Here is a 17,323-nt window from a genome sequence, read left to right on the forward strand (position 1 = left end):
CAAACCAGGTTCTCATTACCTAAACAATTTACTTAGGTATTGCATTTTCACAGCTTCTTTCTTAACTTCTCTAGTGCTATCGTCTCTTTTGGAGTAGCTACTGACAACATGTCTGAGAACAGAGTCAAGCTCACACGTTTTTTGACTGAAACACTATGTGCCAAAAGGTTGCATTTGGTCTGTATTTCCCTAAATTAATTGTAGTCATCTTTTAACAACATGGTTCTGTCCATTCTTCCTTTGCTGAAAACCACATAACAACAAAATAACTCGGGGAACTATTAACAAAGCAATTGATGTTTGATCAAATAATTTAAGTCATTCTAAAGTTCCAGTGTAATAAATTGTGTCCCTGGTCACTGGTCATGAACATGGTCATGAATAGAGGTTTTGCCTCCAGTTATTGGCACAGAAATTGCCTCTGAGTGGCAGAATCAATAGTCTTTCAGATAGATGCTAGATCATGAACAGAGCAGGAATGTGTGAGGATAGGAGAGTTTATTTCTTTTTACTTTTTGCTTACTTGCTTTTGTTCTAGAGTTTTTATTTCCATTTGAGTTTATGTTCTTACTCAAAATCCACCCAAATCAATCAGGCTATATGCTTAGCCTTTACTATATATAATCTGCATTCCTGTTCCTCTGAATAACCAGTTTTGTTTTACCTGAATTTTGGTGTGCTTAATTGTAACCTTCACATAATCCTGAAGATCCTGGATGGTTATGTTTCCAATACTGCATGCCACCACAAAACTGGTCAAATTGGCAGGATTTTCTGCGTCCTTTGAAAGATTCAGAAAAATATAATAAATGCTTAGACAGCACATAACATAAAAGCTAGAGCACACAGTTTCATTTTTTGCAGCGTGCCAGAATAAATAAGTTGTCAGCATTTCTACACTTTTGATTATGCAATATAAGAACATTATGTTTATAAAATCAAATTATGGGTTTGCCTCATGGAAGTTTCCCTATTTTCCTTATAGTCATAAACATATAGGCACAATTATAGAGAGAGGTTAGAAGGCATAAGTTCCCCTTTTAATCGTTATGTCTGATGCCAACAAAATTATAACTCAAACAGTGTAGCAGATAACAACCCATTATAAGATTAGCTCACTTCCCTAAACAAGAATGAACTAGCTTTCTTATCTTATTGTCGATGCTGTCCTTTTTAGTAGATGCAAAGTTTTTTGGGAATAACGTGTTTTCTATGTATAGTTGCTAAATCATCCTCTATCTTACAATGAATGACTAAGAAGTAGTAAACAAATTCAAAGCAGTGTAACATACTGTAGGAGATAATATTTCCTACAAGGTCTTATTTAATTGGAATTTAAATAGAAGACTGATGTTATCACTGAGAAATACCATTTCTAACCTGCAGTGAGAAAGCACCAGGTTGAGAATTTTCCAAATGAGAAGTTTTCCTTGGAAACTGATGATTTATGAAAATGGAAGTGAGCTTCCATTGAAACTTGCATAGTCACATGCCTGGTTAGCCTTGTGGGAAGCTGGGAAGCTTGGTCACTGCCTGCAGCAGATTTTAGGTCAAATGAAGTCTATTGCCACTCACTTTCCCTCCAAAAATCTGGGCTGCCAAACTCCTGAAGCCCCCTGATTCCTTCACTTTATCAGTTTTGTTAGCCTGACAAGGTATCAGGTATCAGCTTAGCACTGGGCTCATGAGATCCCACCACTTATGAGAGACAGAATAGCTTCAGTTATTAAGTGCACATTATCCTGAGAAGAACATTTCATTTAAGAACCATATGCAAGAGTTTTCAAACACAGTATTTCAGATTATACTGGAGCTTTGTGACATAATTTCCTAAAAACTTAAAAGTTGCAAAGGAATAAAAATACAGTTTTCTAGACAGTTCTTGAGCATTCAAACAAGAGAAAACCTCTTGACTACCACCTAAATTTCAACATCTGACGAAGTCTATGAAAACCTTTGGACAGATTTCTATGGGTTTCAGTGGATTCTGTCTCTAGCAGATAACAAAAACTAGAAATAAATATCAGGTGGTCTTTTTAAGGAAGGCAATTTATTCTTACTTGTCCTTAGAAAGGAAAAGAAATAATGTGTGCATTGAAGTAAAATACAGATGACTGCTTATTTAGCTATAAGGCTGTGCTTAGCTACAGTTAGGGGTAAGGTTTTAGCCAATAAAATATATAGAGGTACAAGGTAAAGCAATGCTGAGGCTAGTGTCAGTGATATAAATCTGGTCTAGTCTAGACAATCATTACAATTCACATATTTACCATATTTGCACATTATTTTCATGTCCTCAGAACTCATGAGGATGATCCTTCCAACCTAACTTTAGACATGTAAAAAGAAGGTCTAGAACTGAAGTAGCCATTCTAGAATTTCTTAAGATAGTCAATGAAAGGAAACTGGCACATCCAGGGCATAATCCATTTTACCTATTCTATACATCTAGGTCGAATACTGGTTGCATAAAAGTAAGTAATTTCAGAGGCTTTAAGGTATCCTGCCCAGTCTCCAGCTGCTACTGCAGAAGATCTCACATCTCTTACAGGTTTGTTGTCACCTCTGTTGGCCAATAGTACCTTTGCACCTTGGCGTGTCTGAAATTGCACTACACTCCTTTGTCTGGGCAACTGACGCCTAGTCCTGCACTAGGATGAGACGTGTCACACCTCAGTGGTGTCCATTCTTTTCCATCAACTGGCTTTGAAGGCAGCTTTTGGATAACAGTTCAGGCACAGGTATGCGCATTGAACACACCGGCCTTTGGTGAAATGAATCCCACCCTGAATAGCCTACATCAATTTTTCATATAGTCTTCTAAATAATGTAATCATCTGATTTTAATGAATGACAAGATAAAATTTACTAGCATTCCCTCAGTTGCAATAAAAAAAACCCTCCAGTGCTGTGAAGTATGATGTTTCACTGTTATGTTGAATGTTTATAAGAAATACAGCTAATAGCTTTGGGAATTTTTTAAATTGCAATTGGAATAAATATAGTTATGAAATACTTTTATACTAATGGATAAAGTTATTGGGTTTGAGATGGCATGTAGAACAATTTATTTTTAGCCTTTTTTTTTTTTTAGACTTACTTTATTTTTAGACTCACTAAAATGCAAGTTTTACACGTCACCCATGAATAGCTTGAAAAACACACAGAAAAAGGAAAAGAATTTTAGTTGCAAATGTAGGTGCAAATTTTCCTGTTTTTTGCTTTTCAATGACTTATTAAGTATCCCTTAGAAACACATTCTAGCATCATTAAAGGACACATTCTTACTTCATATGATTTTATGTCATTATGACAAGCCTACATCTGTATTCTTCTGGTTTCTTTATTAAATATATCCATCCTGTTTTTCATAAAAGCAGGCTTAAAATGAATACTATTTTAAATAGTTAAAGATACTTTGGGGTGTATTTCAGAAGGCAACTGAGGGTCATGGGTATTTTCTTGCCTAGATTATCTGAAGAATCTGGATACACTGCCAATAAAAACGATAATATAGGGACAATACAATACTACAGAGTTCTGCGGATGCACAAGAGCCAAAGGTCACCTGAAATACTAATGGGAAAACAAACTCAAGTCTTCTGAGGCTCAGTCTACAGTTCACTATGAAACAATGCTTCCTTCTTAATTAACTCATTTTTATTTTTTTTCAAAATAGGTATGCTTTTGGTTGTTTTTTTTCCAAGCTGCAAACTCTTCCTAATTTTTTTGGCATCTACCGTGCAGGAACTATTTATAAGTAGCATGTGATGGGACCCAAAGGAGAAAAAAACAAATCTACCTGAGTTCCTTTAGTTTTCAGGTACAAGTATTGTTATCCTTATTCCATATTAAAATACAGTGTGCTTGTGAGAATACATGTATGAAAAGAAGAATATTATGTATAGAAACAAATGTTCTCTGGCTGATGACCATCAGCCCAGAGTTTCCAGCTGAATGTTAAGTAGTCAGCTGGATATGAGTGCCAACCAAGGAAAAGAGAAAGAAAGAGTACTTGACAGCGTTATAGGCCAAATTCTCTTCTGATAGAAAAGAATCTGGCTCCACTGAACATCAAGGACCTATATTAATGCATTTTAAACGGAGTTATGCCCTTTAAGAGGCCTTGCTACTTCACTCTGATTATACGCAGCTGGGATACAGTTTTCCATAGATTAACCTGAGAAAGAGTTTATCTCACATATGACAGGAATTTGCAGTCAAATCACTGACTTTAATTCAACTTGGGCACTTGGACTATTTTGTCATTCTGAACATAACACTGTCTCTAGTGCCTACATCTGTTATCACCTTGTCATTCCTGTAACTCATGAGATGCTGTGAAATGATTATACTACAGGAAACTTTTAGCAGCTGGCTTTGTCTCACCCTAACTGAAATGACTTCAAACACATTAAAGTTTACCTGAAAAAGACCATTTTTATTGAAGAAAGTAAATTGAGCCCTGGATATAACTTCAAACTCATCTTGACTTAAATTCTTCAATAAACTTGGTGGCAGAACAACAGAAGCGAAGGCATTTGTCTGATCCTTGTCAAAATCTATCTGTTAAATAAAAACAACAGAAGAACATGTTCAAACAAAAATCAAACCATCCATTGTCACAACTGGGTTCACACCCTTACACAAAGATATCTCAACATGGGTCTAGAACCAATCAACACTAATATGACCCGTACCTATGTAAGAGTTGATGCAATAAATAAATAAAAAAAGGCTTATGAAGTTTTCCCACCCTTCAAGCATGAGATCAGTCTTCTGCTACAAAAAAAGCTATTAGATAAAACAAACAAACAAACAAACAAACAGCTCCACTGCTATAATGATGATTTGGACATAATGAGATGGCAATAATGGCAGTCATAATTTTCAGTAAACTTCAAGACACTTTTCCTCATACCAAAAAACGTTGAGAACTGAAAAATATGCTCCAAATCCTTCTTTCTTGAGTTGTATTACTTAGTTTGATCTGCACATCTGAATTAATTCTCTTAGGAGCTTTTCTAGTTTCTCTGTTAGAGAACGGAGATTTTAAAATAATGATTAATGTCATCTCTCTATATTTATTGTGCTATGTAGCACAAAAAAGACATTTTCTGCCATCAATGTAAGCTTAATCTATACTGGCAACCTGTCAGACAGCTGAAAGCCCTCTATGGCACAGGGATATAACTAGTGAGCAGGAAATAAATGAGGGTGAAAACTCGCATTTCATTAGCTACCAGGCAGTAATTCTATGACTGCATCGTCTCCCTTGGTGACACACTCATGCCACCCTACCCATCAAAGGAAGGGGAGCAAGCCATCTCACAGTGGCTCTGTAGTAAAAGCATTTAAGAATTTCACTGTGAGATTAGGAAACTCACACTCCTGACTTCTCCAGAGGCAACTTGCTCATGTATTTATGCCTCTCATGATCAGCTGTATGATTCTAAAAGCACCATTAGCTAATAGAAAGTTAAAAGCCATAGGCTACTGATAGATTTATTTAACTTCTAAATTTTCACTGATTTACTGTGAATAACAGGCACCTTTGGAAATTAGTGAGAAGTGGTTCATAGGTATCTTCTGACAGGGCTAAATACAGTTGAATAAAAGGTTTTCAAAGGACAATTCTGCCACATTAAACAGAAAGTGTGTGTGATAAAGATGTCCCATTAGGTATTGTCTGCAAATAGAGTGGAAGAGGCTTCTATAAAGAAGTGTGGATATATTACAGGAACAATTTAATAATATGAAAGACCAAGGGCTAAGTCAGTCAAAGGTTTGGCAAGAAACATAAAGACACAGGGGACCGAAAAAGAATCTTTCCAAATTGCCATGGATACATTTGCTTGATATCTACTTTAAGAAAAAAATATGAAATAAAATCTGGAAACACTCTGACATACAGCTTGAAGAGTTTAATGCTCCCTGATGAGCCTGGGATAGATCATCACATCGCTGGTGAAAAACCTGGGCTTTCAGAAGGGAATCTCCCTCCAGCAGGGATAGCAAGTATCTTTCCTGATAGGCATGGAAAATATAAGCAGTGACCACAGCTGCTGCAGACTTTTCTGGTAGGAAGGATGCTAAGAATTCTCAGTCAGCTGTTGGAAATGTGAAAGTCTGAGAATAAACTCATGTTCCAATAGGAACATTATAAATAATTTGACAGAGTTTGGGTTTTATGATTATTTAGACAGTGCTGTAATGAATGATTCCAGGGCAAAAAAATTCCTGGATGTCCTCAAGCCACAGATGGTAATTCTTATTATACATGCGAACATCCCAAACCTGGCTTCAGAATTTTTCCTTTCCTCTTTCCATAAATACAGGATGAAACCTGGAGGAGAAACGTTCATTTGATAACAATCAAAGAACAATCAGCTATTGACCTTCATAATAAGAGAGCTAAAAAAAGTAGATTTACAATCATAAAAAATTTCTAATAAAATTGATTCAAAGAATTTTAGCCAAAATATCTATGAATATAAACATGTGAAAACTCAATTACATTAAATCCATTTGTATCTATTTCAACCAGCATTTGGGTTTTGATCTAAATTCTATACACACAACACATAAAAGGCCTGCAGCCTATTATATTACTACTACTTTTTCTAGCACTGCCTTCATTACTGTTTTTGATTTTTACAGTACATAGTACTTTATAAAATGATCAGACATTTATTAGGATTGTTGTCTTGCCAATTTGCAGCAGGAATTAATTTGGTTCCATAAGATGCTTATACTCCAGTGATAGTCTTTAACACTTTTCATAATGCCATGTTTTATTTTAATTCAGTTTTGGTTCCTCTGGCCCAAATGATAGCATATTCCTTGAATTTTCTGTTTAATCTTTTCTGTGTGTTTCTCCAAGTAAGGCTCTCTGTATTTGAATGGTTAGACTCCCAGGAAACTGAGATTACGTTAACTCTGTCATAGACTTCTTATATAACTGTGAAAAAAATACATTGTACTACATTTTTAAAAGCATTTAGGTGCCATAAAATGCAGACAGGCATATAGTGAAATTTAAAAAGTCTCCGTGCCTCATTGCTACTGATTTCAACAGAGCCTTTGGAAAATCCCAGTAGGTGCTCATGTGCATCTCAAATGCTATTTCATAGCTTTTAAATGCCTGAGCTTCTATATTTGTGAAAAAAGAAGAAAAAATATTTTTGAGGTGATGATAAATATCTTAACTATAGCAGCCTGTCTAGATACTGTAGCACTGGAGACCATTCTGTATTTTGAGTGACCTGTGTTTCTTTTATTTTTCGTGTCTAGGCTGGTCAAGCTCCACATGAATGTCTTGAACTGCCTCGGACATCCCAAATGGCATAAGCCTATCAACCTATGTGTGGACAACTGGATCACCCTTAGGTCTCTGTTAGCAGTAGGTGTTTAAACTCTACTGGAAGGTTGAAGACCTATTGTATCTGCATAAATCTATGTGTAGATACCTACCTTTAGGTGTCTTATTCTAAAGCTGAAATGCATCAGTGGAGTTGTTAGCTAGTGTACAATGGGTAACACAGCAGACTTTTATTTTCCCTTTTCATATTATTAAATTGTTCCCTTTTCATTAGTAAAAAAAAAAACCTCCTGAAACGGAAAAAATTCTGTTCTGGATTTGTAAGCAAATTACTTTTCATCCGTATGGAACATGTGAGTTTATCTGGGTTTCCTGTCACTCAAGGAAATACATTAATCTGTTTGGATGATTGCAGGAAAAAAGGAAATAGTAGGGGGAGAATTGGGAGTTGTAAGTGGTTTTATAGGAACCACAGTAAACACACTTGGAACAACAGGAACATTTCATGTTCAAATACAACTGCTTGTTCCATACCTGGAAATCGGATGCATTATTCTGTGGACTGACACTGAAAGAACCACCTCTGAATGAAGTTGAGTTTATAGAAGACACTCCAAGTGCGAGGTTTCGTGTTGAAATACTCATGGATGGTCCAGTGAACTGGATCTTTAAAGCCAAGGCATCGATAGTTTTCAGAGCTCTAAAACCAGGAATAAAATTATTCTAAAAACTGAATACAGAAAAAAAAAAGCTATGCTCTATGCTTTCCATGTTTAAGACGATCCTCTTATTATTGACTATGTTTCTATCACCCATCTGTGTATTCACACGGAGACTGTAGGGCTGTAAATTTATGCACCTCTGTTGAGAACAGAAGCTTTTGATTGACAGAAATGATATGACTACATATCACTGGTCCTGAAATAATTTTCCGACAATACTTAGATCTATGTTGTGTCATATATCAGGAGAGTTCTTTTCCATCCAAATACTTTAACTTTGCCAGGCACATTAATTTTAGTACAAATAGAAATATTTGTATATCTAATTTGGAAAATTCTTTTTGATGCAAATCAGAAAAGTTTGATTTTTATACTGCAATTGTTTGTCTACATATGGAAGGGTGAACACTTCCAAGCTTGCAGGTTGCTCTCAAAAGCTTGTCTCAAATGCAGAAATACTTACTCTGAAGATGATGCTGCCAATACACTGTCTGAACTGGTTAGAATATTGGAAAAAATTGTGACCACGGTAGAACCCAGAGATTCATCAATTTCTTCATCATTCACAATTTTTTTGAGCTTCTGCACAACATCATTTACTTTGTCTGAGGTTAGCTGCTGCCCTTCACCAGTGAGATTCAGAAGCTGATTGGCTATATCAGCTGCGTTTTCTGTAAGTGTACATGTAAAATGAAGTAAAAAGAGAAAAAAATGTATATAAGTCCTGAAGAAATTCAGAAATACAAATTTTTATCCTCATTGTGGAAAGCTAAAGCGTGTTCTGTGGTACTTGTAATGAAGATGGGATTTTATCATTTTATCAAATTTATAATTTATGAAAAAGTATATAGAACCTGCTGATTATTATACATTGTCCTCATTGGCTGTGTCTTTCTTTTCCTTAATATGATTTGAGTTTGTAAATCAGAATTATTATTGAAAGGACTGATTGAACAAAAAAAGGGAAAGTAAGGAATAAAAAGAACATTTTCTCTCTTTTTTTTCTCCTTACGGTATCCTTTCTTTTTCACTGGGAAAAACAGTGTCACTCTTGAAGTGAAAGAAATGCATCCAAAGTCACTATTACTGAGAAAGCATTCACCCTTTTAAGCTTTGGGGAGAAAGTCTGACCCCACTGCAAATATTTCAGTTCCTTCAGAAGACTGTATTCTTACTCAGAGTGTTGGCAAGCGCAATGCACAAGCAAATTTAATGAGAAGAATCTTCCTGGTAAGAAAAGTTTGACAGTGTGTCCAATGGCGATACATTAGTGTAAATCACATGTTAAACTCTAAGTTTGATGCCACCTGGATAGAAAACTAATGTAAACACTAACAATTTACAATATCAAAATATGTGAGATTTATTGCAATTCGCAAATAAGATCTTGAAAGAAGATCAGCCTTCTTTAGTCTGCAACTGGCTGTGCTTTTTTAAGGTTGTGTTTTGTAATATAGCTTTTGCTACATTTACTGTAGCATGTTATTTTACATTAAATGATGTTTTCATATAGCCTGACTGCAAATACTCAATCAACTAAGGTAGGTAGCCAGGCTCCCTAGGACCCCTCTATCAGTGGAGAAAGAAAAAGAGGCTTCTCCAAGAAAGCAATTCAGAATAGGAGCTTACTGTAGGTGCTCTGAATTACTTATGAAAGTATCATTCTCTTCTCTAGCTCTGGCACTGAATAACGGGGCCATAAAATTGTCGTCTATTTATTTTATTACTCCTTTAAGGACAGAATGACATCAAGGGGTGTTTTGCAAACTGAGAATAAATCTGAAAATATCTGATCGTAAGCCCAGTGAAGAGAGTGGGAGTCTTTCCACTGGCACCTACAGGCATTGGAAACATTTAAAAATTTGTCTGAACCTGAATATCAAATTGAGGCAAGCTACCACCTGACTCTATTCTTGCTTAAATTACCTGAAGAGTTTGATTTATTTCATTAATTGGTATCCAGAATTGGGCTGAGTTCAACTTGGTGCACTTCCCCAGAGTTTAAATATTTACTTTGCACTGATTTTTTAGAAAGATTTTAAATAACTTAACATAAAGGAGGAAGATATTCTTCCTTAATGTAACCTCCTTATAGTAAGCAGTAACCAAAGTCTACAAAACTATTCCTTTAGCCAATGGCCAACATCAATATACTCACCTGTGCAATTTCTAAGATCAGGCTGGCCCCAGTATGATGTATAATTCTGCAGACCCAAATAGCTAAAGAGGAAAAATTACAAAATTCACATGAATACGATAGCAAAATTATGTAAATGTTTCATATTTCTTTTGTAGGTGTCACAGTGGTCTACTCTTCTCAATTCACAATTTTCCTAGCAACTTGGCCCCTAGTAAAATGAAATATGTGGAATTATGTGATCAATTAAGTAACAGTGCTGAGAGAAACCCTAGTTCTTTTGGACAAATTCCCAGCTGATTCCTGTACTGATCTGATAAACTGCATCAGTGGAAATTCTGGCCTTGTATTTCAGGAAAGACCCAAATGTTGCCACAAACTATTATGCCCCTATTATGGCCTAATTGGATGCTGTTCCTATAATTACCCTTTGATATAAAGGGCTTTGCTCAAGTCAATAGCAGGCCATAATACCTCTCAGAAGAACATGCAGAGGAGCTATGCGGAGATATAAACTTATGCTACCCATGAAAACTAGGGCAGGTCACGATCAGATCCAGGTCCAAGGTGAGGGGCAGATATAAAGGTTTATTTTTTCAAAATGCTTTTTTAAAAAGCCTTACCATAGAAAAATACCCAGATGTGGCTCCAAAATTAAACACACTTTTCCCTCAGTTTTCTTTAAAGACAGTCATGTTATCATAGCATGTCAAAGGCAGGATGGAGGATGCGAGAAAGTTATCCTTTCACTCAGCACATGATAGAATAAAGTTATTCCTCAGTTGATCGCTATTATAGCAGCACACTAGCAGGTAACCTTCTACTGTGGGATGCGCAGGACTAGAGGAGACCATTAGAAGAGCTTCCTCTTCTTTCAAAACACATCCCACCTGTGCTCCATATTGGCAAAAGCTAGTGGAGGCAGAGGCAAGGAAAGAATAGCACAGTGCAGAACACAGTAATTTTTTTTAAGAGAAGTGCTGCACATGGACAATCAATGGTATTGTGTAGACCACAAATGAACAATGAAGATAAGCAATACTGGGGCAGCAAAGGCCAGAAACCTTAATTTTTAATGATTCTGAGGCTCTGACAAAACAATTTGGCTTCTGCACTATTCTCTCTACAACAAAATCTGGTCAATCAGAATCGAGCAGTTCTTGTACAAGATTAAGAGGCTGAGGAAGTGAGTTAGTTAAATATAATGCTGGTTGCTTTCCTGTTTGGCACAGAACCTCAAAGCTGATTCATATCCATGTTGCCATATTGTTTTCAAAAAGTAAAAGATATGGTCTTCTCAGAACATGTTCCAGATGCAATGTAGGCAGATAAGACTACTATATTGCATGTAATGGTGATTATCCTAAATACTGAAGAAATTAATTAACATTGCATCATCATAGCCATGTTTAAGGCACTCAAAGGAGATCAAAACCATATTGTTTTGGTAATATATGAAAGGAAGTAATAATATTCCCATTTTACAAATGGGAAATAGAGATACAGTGTCTAAATCTTCTGTACATGTTCCCAAAGAAAGCTTACATTAGGGAACATTTATCATAAACCTTAAAAACACAAGATCAAATCTTTAAGCATAAGATTATCCCCACCTTCAGTCATGACTAACTACTGGCAAAATACTTGTTTCACAGAATTTCTTTTACTTTTCCTTAATGAGATGAGAGGTTCTGATTTAAATCAAATACACATCTCATCTTCATAGAATTTTGTTGAGAATTTCTCATACAAGTCAGATAGTAGTAGAGGAGTGGTAGCAAATGTGAAACTTTGGTTTCAGTAACATAAACAGCATGACTTGAAGAAAGCCGTTTCATTCTGTAAGAAGGTGCTATTTTTATAGTCCCTTTGAACATATATTGATTGTGACCCTCAATATGCCCTGCAGAAGTGGTTGATGAGCTTTTTTTTCTTACCAATGAAGTACATACTCTTACTGCACACACATAATCTCTCACAGTATAGAAACCATCTTCCTGAAATACAATACCAGCCAATGGCAACCATTATGGGGGATGCAGTTTAACTATATAACCAGAAAGTTGCATTTGAAGCTCTCGGCTTCTCAGATATTTGAATACCTACCAGGTTCTTGATGCAGTCTGAACTGAGCTCCCATGGCATAACGTGAAATTGGTCACAGTTGGTCTGGTATCTGGCCAAAAATAGTTCGGAGGGTTTTCTTCAGCTAAACATTTTTCTGTAAAAATAAAAGTATATCAGTGTTAATGGTAAATTTCTTGATCTAATAATTTTCCATTTCTTGTCCTCAGCTCATCAACCAGTCTACAGCACAAAGCTGTCTTCAAATGAAATGCTTGGTTGTTATCTATGGAGTAGTGGCAATAGAGGAGCGCACAACAGGGGACAACATATCCTGCTGCTGCTCAAGGGAAAGGATTAAACGTGCATGCTGCATCCACTGCACTCCACCAGCCCCTACCTCCTCCTTCCCAAGGGAAGGGCAATCTCTGACTGAAAGAAGGTGAATGGGAAAAGATGAGAGCTAGAAGAAAATTGATTAAAGGCAGCAGCTGGCAGAAGCACAAGCAACAGAGTTGAGGAGCGGGCATGAGGGGCCTTGGAGGTCCAAAATGTCTCTTTATAGCTCTGGCTGTAAATAATATTTCTTCATCCTCAAACTACCAGAGGAGCTGTCAGGAACTGTCCCAGCCTCTTTGAACCAGACAGCAAAACACTAACAAAAGCAATGTGGACAACTGTGTTTGTGTTAAAAGAGGTATCTTGAGCACAGCTCTCTCAGATTAGTGGAACACTGAGGCTTAAAGGGACAGTTTAAAATCTGAAACAGTCATACTGTTTGGAAATTGTGATTATTTTAACACAAAGATGCTTATTTATGGACAAGCAAACAAACTCTGTTGTGTAACAAAGCTGAAAACTACTTACCCACTGGATCAACTTTCACACTATCAAGCTTGTATCCTCCTTCTATGGTCCCATTATTATTTATGAGCTTCTGTCGGATGTCTTCCTCTTCTAAATTGATGTTGTTGGTAGAATTATAAACCAGAAGAGCCAAAACCCGAAAACTGCAAGGAAAATTATCTGAGTGTTTGAGTCAGAACAGCAGAAGCCAAATGTGTGGAAATAAAAATATCTGACAAACTCTGGTTTTCTGCGTATGGAACAATGTCACCAAGACAATGTTGCTCATTATCTGTAAATTATTATTTTTGTATATATAGGACCACAACAAGAAAGTACGGTTGGGAAATTTCATCCTCTAGTTACCATTAAAGAAGCATCTCATCAACAGAGCTAAGAAATGTTTTCAGAATATTTAGATTATTTTAAAAGATAGTAAAAGATGAAAGTATAAAGTTGAAAGTTGTGAGTTCTAAATGGGCCCCAATTGATTTTAAAAATCTGGTTGCTGATGGCTTAGGAACTTAAGAGCTGATTCATCCCACCTTACAAATCTTGTCAGGATGGGACAAGTCAACCTCCAGAGGGTCTATCTCTTCACAGTCTACAGAGGAAGACTAGAAGATTAATAAATAACAGATGCCTAACATTTAAATGTTTAAATTTTGATGGAGAGAAAAACACCCTGACATACTTCTGAAACTTTTAGTCCTAATTAGGAAAGTCTAGTTGCTCAGATGAGTAATTCAAGTTTGAGCAGTAATAGCTGTTTTGTACTGTAGCCCACTGCTACTTTCTTGGGCATAAGAAGTAGTTCAGAGTGCCCAAGTCTCTTTCCTGTGAGAGAAATAAAACAGTCCCCACCCTCGTCCAAAAACATAGCTTTTCTGGAAGGGAAATAATGAACAGAAAAGCAGTTCTAGCAGGACACAGGAAAGCAGCCCAGAGTAGAAGGCTCAAAAATTTCCTCCTGGGACACAGAAAACACATGTTGGAGAAGAGAATATGCCGGTACCCAAGAGCATTGCTTGGCTCTGGCTAGTAGGAGGTGACGCCACTGAAGCATGGAACATTGGATCTCCATGGGAGCCAAAATGTGGAAAAAAGGAAAAAGCAAGCCTGCTTTGGGCTGTCTTCATCTTAGCCTTGCCCTTGGATACCCAGCAGCCTGAATAAAGGCAGACCTTCGCGGTGTGTGAGCAGTTCCTGGCAGCCTGGGAAGTGGCAGCACTGCCAGCACACATACAGTGAGAAGGGCACACACTGAACAGAGGTGCTTCACCAGTGGCCCCCCCATGCGAGAAAGCAGCAGTGACCTAAAAGGTCTTGCGGTCTTCTTGAGGAAGAGTAGGAGAAAAAATCTGTAGGTGTGCTGTATGGGAGAGAGCTAGTAGGGTTTTCAGGTACCCCTTCCTAGACAGACCAGGACTCCATTTCCAAAAATCTTCCAGAAAGACATCCCCATGATGACAGCTCAGAGTTGCACTTTCCAGAGGTGCCTAATCTGGTACAGTATAAAACTGTACCTTAGTGTACAGATGTTCCTCTTAGATGGCAGAGTTAATTCTCTTTCTGTCAGTCATCAATCTGAAAACTGAGTAACTCCAACCAATAATTCTGAAGTATTCTCACTAGTGAAATGGCATTAAAAGAGCTGACATTAGAAAACAACCTTTCAGTCTAGGAAAAAAAAGAAAAAAAGAAAAGCAAAGCCCAAACCTCAGAAAGAAATCATGAATGTGAACTAAATTCTCCACACATTTCACTATTGCAGCTGTAAAGAAATAAGCAAATAAATATACACAGTCCATGGTTGGTGGGGTTTTTTTTGTTTGGTTTTTTGGTTTTTGGGGTTTTTTTGCTGTTGTTGTTGTTGAATACCAGTACACTTCTCTTTTTTCTTGCCATATCTGCTGTTTTACTAGTTACATGTTGCTGGAGAAGATAAAAATGTGACTACCTGCTGGGTTGGCTTGTTTTTTCCCCAATGGATGTATTTTAGCAGAGAAATTCCAGCTATCCCTGGCCAGGTTGCTCCTGCCCTGCTCCCAGAGATACTGAGTTCCTCCTAACATTCCTTTGGTCTCTGTGGAGTGTTTAAAATATGGCAATAGCCTCATTAGGGTGAATGTGCATTAGCAGGCTTTTGCTGTATGCCTTGTATATATTACAAGGCACAAGTTTATTATGGCATTTATTTTTAGCAGAAGCATGGAAATTGCCTAGGGGATTGCCAATTCCCTCAACCCTCCAGTACTTCAGCCCCAGAGTCTCCTGGCACTTAACCATCTTTCCTAAAAGATTCTGGCTTCACTCATCTATTCCCTTTACTTCAGAAGAGGAAAACTTAATATACTGATGCCACTCCCTACCTCAGCACTTTGGCTGCAAAACAGAAGTCATAAGTTAACAGTCACTGCTACTGCTATGGTGCCTATTGCAGGACTCCCAACTAACCAAAATGATATTTAGTACCCATAACCATGCAGAGGGATAATGGCAACAAAACAGAAGGGATAATGATAGATGAGGTAGAACTGGTTACAGTTATCTCAAACAATTATAGAGAAAAGTATTGATTATGAAGCCCTGATAAAAATAATTTGTTAAACAACTTCGTTATTTGTTTTCTGAGAAACTCTTAGACCACAAGTCATATATACTGTGTAATAGGAGCCTGTTCCATATTATGATGAAAACATTTTCTATAAACTTTTCAGAATGACTCATGCTAGCTTCCCAAAGTAAATAAATACCTTTTAACTTGACAGCTGACGCAATATGAAGCTGAGTGCTTCCTTCCACTTTTGTCACACTCAGATCCCCAAAAGAAAACATTTTAATGGTGAAGAACAAAGTTCTTGATTTCGGAAACAGTAGGCCTACACTCAGATAAATGGCAACACTGCCATGCTCTTCTGGTGTCACCAGATTTGCTACACCCAACCTTACATCTTTTATTGTGTGCCATATAAAACCAGACAGATTCTCACAGCAGTAATCAATTACAAATTACACATCCCCTGCAGTAACCTGTACTGCTAGTATTACTGCTGTCAATATAAAAAAATGGACTGTGGTGTAGGTAAACACAATGGGGATAAGTATTTATGCCTCTCTTCTCTTTGACTGAAACGGTGACAGCTGGAGCAAACAGGAAAGCAGGGGAAGACCGGCGCCTATCCCACTTTGTCCTGGTCTGTTGAGCTAAGCTGGCTCTGAGAGAGGAGTTTACGGAGCTGCATCCTCATCAGAGGCAAAGGAGGCGGTGGGGGTGCCTGCACTGCCATGGCACATACCACAAAGCCGGCTTTCTTCTCTGGCAGCGTGACTCAGAGCTATTCCAGGACAGTGTGCCTACACACAGGCTGTGGTCTTACTGCTATGCGATGCGAGGAGCCTGAAGGAAGCATTAACAAACCATGCGAACCGTGCAGCACGAACTGTCTCATACCTGAAGATATGTGGTTGATGATTAGCAACGCATATTTCTCCTCTCATTTCAGTTCTACAGACAGGCTGAACTAATACTGAATCACTGTGGTTGTCAAACTCTTCAACAATTCACTGTTAATTTCTTTCGTAGTTAATGTTAGTTGATGTAAAGTATATAAAGAATCATTTTTAAAGCACCTAAACAGTCAGGGAGTCTAATTTTCCACTAAAAGGCACTGGGAATTTCACTCCTAACTACCTTGGCATATTTTAAAAAGTTTTAAGATGTCAGCATTAAATTCTTTACCAATCTTGCTGTTACATTGGCTTTGAAGATAAGCAGTGATGGGTAGCTGTAACTCAAGACTGGCAGCACAGGTAGACCCACATAGTCACCTGTAAACACTACTGACTTCTTCACGTTAACTGGACAGACAAAAAAAGAGCTGACTATTGCAGAAGTCACTCAGTGAAAATGTAATACAAACAGCAGACAAAATGTTAGAAAACACACTGAATGAGACAGAAAGAAATATGAAAGTAGAGGGAAATTAAAAGCATTCCACAAAAGCATCTGAGTTTTGGGTAAACTTTTAGTTGAGGTGATTTTGACTGTGATACCTTTAAAATGTTCAGAACAGAGAGCAAAAAAATAGGACTGGGCATAATAGACACATTCAAAGTAATGCCAAGGGTGAAGAGCTTCCTTTCTCAGCAGAACATGATGTTATAGAAAAAAAAATAGTATCTGAGACTTCAGGGCACAAGACTAAAAATGGCACCTACTTTTTGGACTAC

General features: G+C 37.2%; 1 protein-coding gene across 3 annotated transcripts in view; it reads right to left on the bottom strand.

Annotated features, from left to right (window-relative positions):
• ADGRG6 (adhesion G protein-coupled receptor G6) overlaps positions 1-17,323 on the bottom strand; it is a 116,608-nt gene that overhangs the window by 24,553 nt on the left and 74,732 nt on the right. For all 3 annotated transcript variants that reach the window (XM_069787165.1, XM_069787163.1, XM_069787162.1), the window contains 7 exons: positions 13,112-13,254; positions 12,287-12,401; positions 10,202-10,263; positions 8,507-8,714; positions 7,856-8,021; positions 4,426-4,566; positions 665-781 (listed from right to left, as the gene is read on the bottom strand). In XM_069787165.1, the coding sequence (XP_069643266.1) occupies positions 665-781; positions 4,426-4,566; positions 7,856-8,021; positions 8,507-8,714; positions 10,202-10,263; positions 12,287-12,401; positions 13,112-13,254 (952 nt within the window). The remainder of the gene's footprint in view (positions 1-664; positions 782-4,425; positions 4,567-7,855; positions 8,022-8,506; positions 8,715-10,201; positions 10,264-12,286; positions 12,402-13,111; positions 13,255-17,323) is intronic.

The sequence above is a fragment of the Haliaeetus albicilla genome, chromosome 7 (assembly GCF_947461875.1).
Source record: "Haliaeetus albicilla chromosome 7, bHalAlb1.1, whole genome shotgun sequence".
NCBI classification, from domain to species: Eukaryota; Metazoa; Chordata; class Aves; order Accipitriformes; family Accipitridae; genus Haliaeetus; species Haliaeetus albicilla.